At 30.7% G+C, this 3,981-nt stretch overlaps 1 protein-coding gene across 1 annotated transcript; it reads right to left on the bottom strand.

The window, feature by feature from the left end:
- Positions 1-2,063: 2,063 nt before the first annotated feature.
- On the bottom strand, positions 2,064-3,302 carry LOC129956557 (uncharacterized). The gene has a single exon (XM_056068486.1). It carries the CDS (start codon positions 3,300-3,302, stop codon positions 2,064-2,066), a length of 1,239 nt encoding a protein of 412 aa, XP_055924461.1.
- Positions 3,303-3,981: the final 679 nt, after the last annotated feature.

Genomic DNA, 3,981 nt, shown 5'->3' with positions numbered 1-3,981 from the left:
TATTTCCCGAAACACAAAATTAACGATTACCACACTATCAATTTTCAGATTTTTAAAAATCAAACTGTGATTTGTAACTTATTTTCAATATGCACAAGCTTTTTACAGCATAATTAATTTCGCAAAGTTTATATGTAAAAGTATTCTGAATTTGAAGATAATTCAAGTGTTCATTCATGCACGTGCCAGATGTCCCAGATTTAAAGGAACCCAACTAAATAAGCCCAATATCGCTTTACATTATTCTACGAAAAACGCGGTAAAAGTTTGTTTTTGTATTCCAGATTACCATTTATTCATTTCCCCCGGCTTGAAAAAGAAATACAATTATTTCAAAGAAAAATTTTTCTCACGAGCTGTCAATTCAAATAAGAGTGATAAATGAGCTTTTCCTTTCAATGTATCCTCGAAGCAATAAAGGATCCAAATTCCTGCATGCATTTTATCATTTCGGGGTTGAAAATTCTTCACTCCTAATGTTCTTCACATTTCTATTCAAAGCCTATCAATACCGTTTGAGAATACATATCTGCTACCGTTTTACTATCACAATCAGTGCACCTGAGTAGAAAGGAATCTCGTTAAATACTTTAATCCTTCTAACTCACATTAACGTGCATACAATTTTTAGATTCTTGGAATCCTAGTTAAGAAGGAAAGCTATTGAAACTACAGAGAGGCGAGACAACAACTTTCAATAAATGACTATTTTTCTTTATTTTATTGAAAAAAAAGCAATGCTCTACCTATAATATAATATTTTTTCATACCATTATATAGTTGAATAATATTTAGCGATAAAAATTTAATAGAATTACTTCTTAATAATTGCATATACTCATTCAATTCCAGAAAAGAAATTAAATCGTTTTAATCTCTAAATATTTTCATATAGCATAATAGAATCACTATTTTGAATTTCAAAGTAATTCTTTTTTTTTAAAACTATAAATACAATTTCTCATAATTATTATTTAACACTAAGAGCAAAAGGTTAAAACAACGGGTTTTTTTTCCCCTCCTCATTTTTTTTATCTTGACAATGATTGTGATAGTAGATAACTAAATTAATTATACCTGTAGATTTAAGGAAATTACTCAATAATTTCGATGAAAATAAAATACTGAATTGTGAAATATACTTGTTTAAAAAATAATGGAATTCAAAGTTCCCTGCAAGAACTTTTTTTTAATAAATTTTCAATACACTTTTCAAATAAAAAATTCAAAATGAATGATCAATTAATTTTACTTATACAAACAGCTGAGTATAATTTGCTTTAAAAGTTTGAACTGTGCATTTTTTTTATAAATATAATCTGAAATGGATTTCTATATTTTCCAGTTCCATATATCGATCAATTCAAAAGGCGATCTTATTTATGCTAAAAAGTTAAATTCTAATTTACGATAATTATTTTATTAAATTTCAGTTTATAACATTAAATAAAAGTTTTTGATCCAGAAAAAGCTATAAAAGTATATATATAATGATATTTTAAACTCTAATTTCAATTTAATTAATTTCCAAGGTTTTATCTTAATTTAGCCCATAGTAACTTCATGCTAAAATATTCTATTATTTCCTGATAAATATCAGAATCTATTGTTTCTTTCTTAGTTTCACTTTCTACAATTTAAAGTATTATCATAACAATTATAAAAATTAATTAATCAGCAATTAACTAACTAAATTTCATGCTTTAAATTTAGTAAAATCTGCAAAATAAATAAATAAAACAGACCTTAAAAAATAAGGACAATCAAAACTATGTTAAACTGAAACTTTTGATTATTAACACAAACATGAATGGTAGAAATCAAGAACACATTAATGAAAAAAATAGAAAATAATAACAATGTATCAGAAACAAAATGTATTAGACTAAATACAATTCCATTCTGCTATAATCTATAATTGAATAATCGAAAAGAAATAAAAAAGCAATTTTAAAACTCACTTTTTATTTATAAAATATATTAATTATGATTAAAAGAATGCAAAACTATATTATTTTAAAATGACAAAACTAGCAGAGATCGAGTGACAGTTGTGTAGTTTCTTAAAAAAATTCTGAATCACTGTCACATGATTCCGTTTCTTCTGAATCGGAATCCGATTCAGTACTTCCAATTTGAACTACCAGTTCGTCTACTACTTCCTCTAAAATTCCATCTTTTTCCCAATAAGAATTTTCAAGTTTTTCCACATGACGGCAATGAGCCTCCCATTCCTTGGAAGACACTCCGCCCAAAGCATCGCACAACAGATTCTGTAAGTTTTCTAAACTTAAGTCTCCTGTTATATTTCTCTCTTTGATGAGTCTTTTGACTGAAGACCAAACGTATTCAATCGCATTTAAGTCGCAATGGTAGGGGGGGAGTCGCAAGACATAATGCCCATTTTCTTTTATTCTGCTGTCAATTTTATATATGATTTCTTTAGGGCGATTCCTATCAATTAGCGAATACAGTTCCGCTTTCCTCATTTTCATATCGCATTCTATTCCGTTATTAATCAGCCAATCGGTCATTTCTTTCTTCGTACTGTATTTGGTAGATGTCGGATTTGCAACTTTTGTATGATATGGAGCATTGTCCATGCACACGACACTTTTTGGGCGCAAATTTGGAATGAGTTTTTCCAACACCCATTTCTCAAAATTTTCATAATTCATTTGGCCATGATAATCACCAGTTTTAGTTGACGCTTTGTAAATTAATTGAGCGCCAGGAATAAATCCCGTGGACGAGCCAGCATTCACAATGATCAATCGATTTTTGGAATTTACATTTATTTCGGCTCCTGAAATTGTATCACTTTGCCAGCATTTTCTAAATGTTAGATTACTGTCGACCCACGTTTCATCAATGAAAACTATCTGGCATTTACTTTTTCTGTACTGCCTCATTTTTCGCAAGTAGTTGTTTCTCCAAAACACAATATCAGGTCTTTCGATGAGAAATTTTCTTTTATTCGCGCATTTCTTCCAGCGAAAATTCATTGAATGCAAAACTTTCCTCAATGATTCCTTATTCCAATGAAAATTCAACTTCTCTCTCAATACGGGAAGTGATTTTCTTAAAGAAGGCACTTTCTTTTGCTGGACGTAAAAATCTTGAACTGTTTGACGAATAACACATTTGTCGAAGTCGTCAATTTCACAATTTCGGTCAATAGGCCTTTTACGGTGCTTTCCAGGAGTACTCAAAACTTCCGTTTTGTCCAGTGTCGAAACTTCATTTTTAATTTTCCTAATAGTGCCTTCCGACACTCCAGTCGCCTGAGCAGCTCTTTTCATGGCTTGTGGAAGAGGAACCTTCAAAGATTTTGCTGCAGCTTCTTCGGAGCAGAACTCTGCAACATTATGCACAATTTTACGTGCTTGTGATTTTAAAGTCTCTCCTTTCTTAAATCGAAAAGGCATTTTAAAGGATGTCAAAATTTACGAGACAAAAAAAAAATTAAATAATAAAATGCAGTTAATATTAACCAAAGAAAAGATTAATAAAATATAAAAGAAATAAGTTAAGCGAATATAAAGATACGTGCAACTGCGATTAAAGCGAGAAGACGAATGAGCAATAGATTTTCTGTTATCGCTTCACATTGACGCCAAGAAAAAGAATACCCCCCCCCCCAGACTTCTTTCCGATTCCACCCATTGAAAATGGATCATCCCTACCGCAACCTGTTTCTATAGCGCCCGCCGTAAACATAGACGAATGTCTAGCAGTATTCTTGTCGTGGACAGACAGTACATAGCATTGGCGTACAATAATTACGAAATATGAACCTTTGGCATGAATATAGCATTTTTACGGAATCTATAGTGTCATCCTTGGCGAGTTATTTGGCGAATAATTCCTGGCATGCAGTTAATAATTCGATAGTCAAATTTGTGTTTTAGACGCGATTTTCACAACCGACTGAAACACAAATTTGACATGAAACTACACTTGTAGTTAAAAAAAATCAAA

The sequence above is a fragment of the Argiope bruennichi genome, chromosome 11 (assembly GCF_947563725.1).
Source record: "Argiope bruennichi chromosome 11, qqArgBrue1.1, whole genome shotgun sequence".
Classification (NCBI taxonomy): Eukaryota; Metazoa; Arthropoda; class Arachnida; order Araneae; family Araneidae; genus Argiope; species Argiope bruennichi.
The sequence above is the reverse complement of the archived record's forward strand: the minus strand, read 5'-3'. Positions and strand labels throughout refer to the sequence as shown.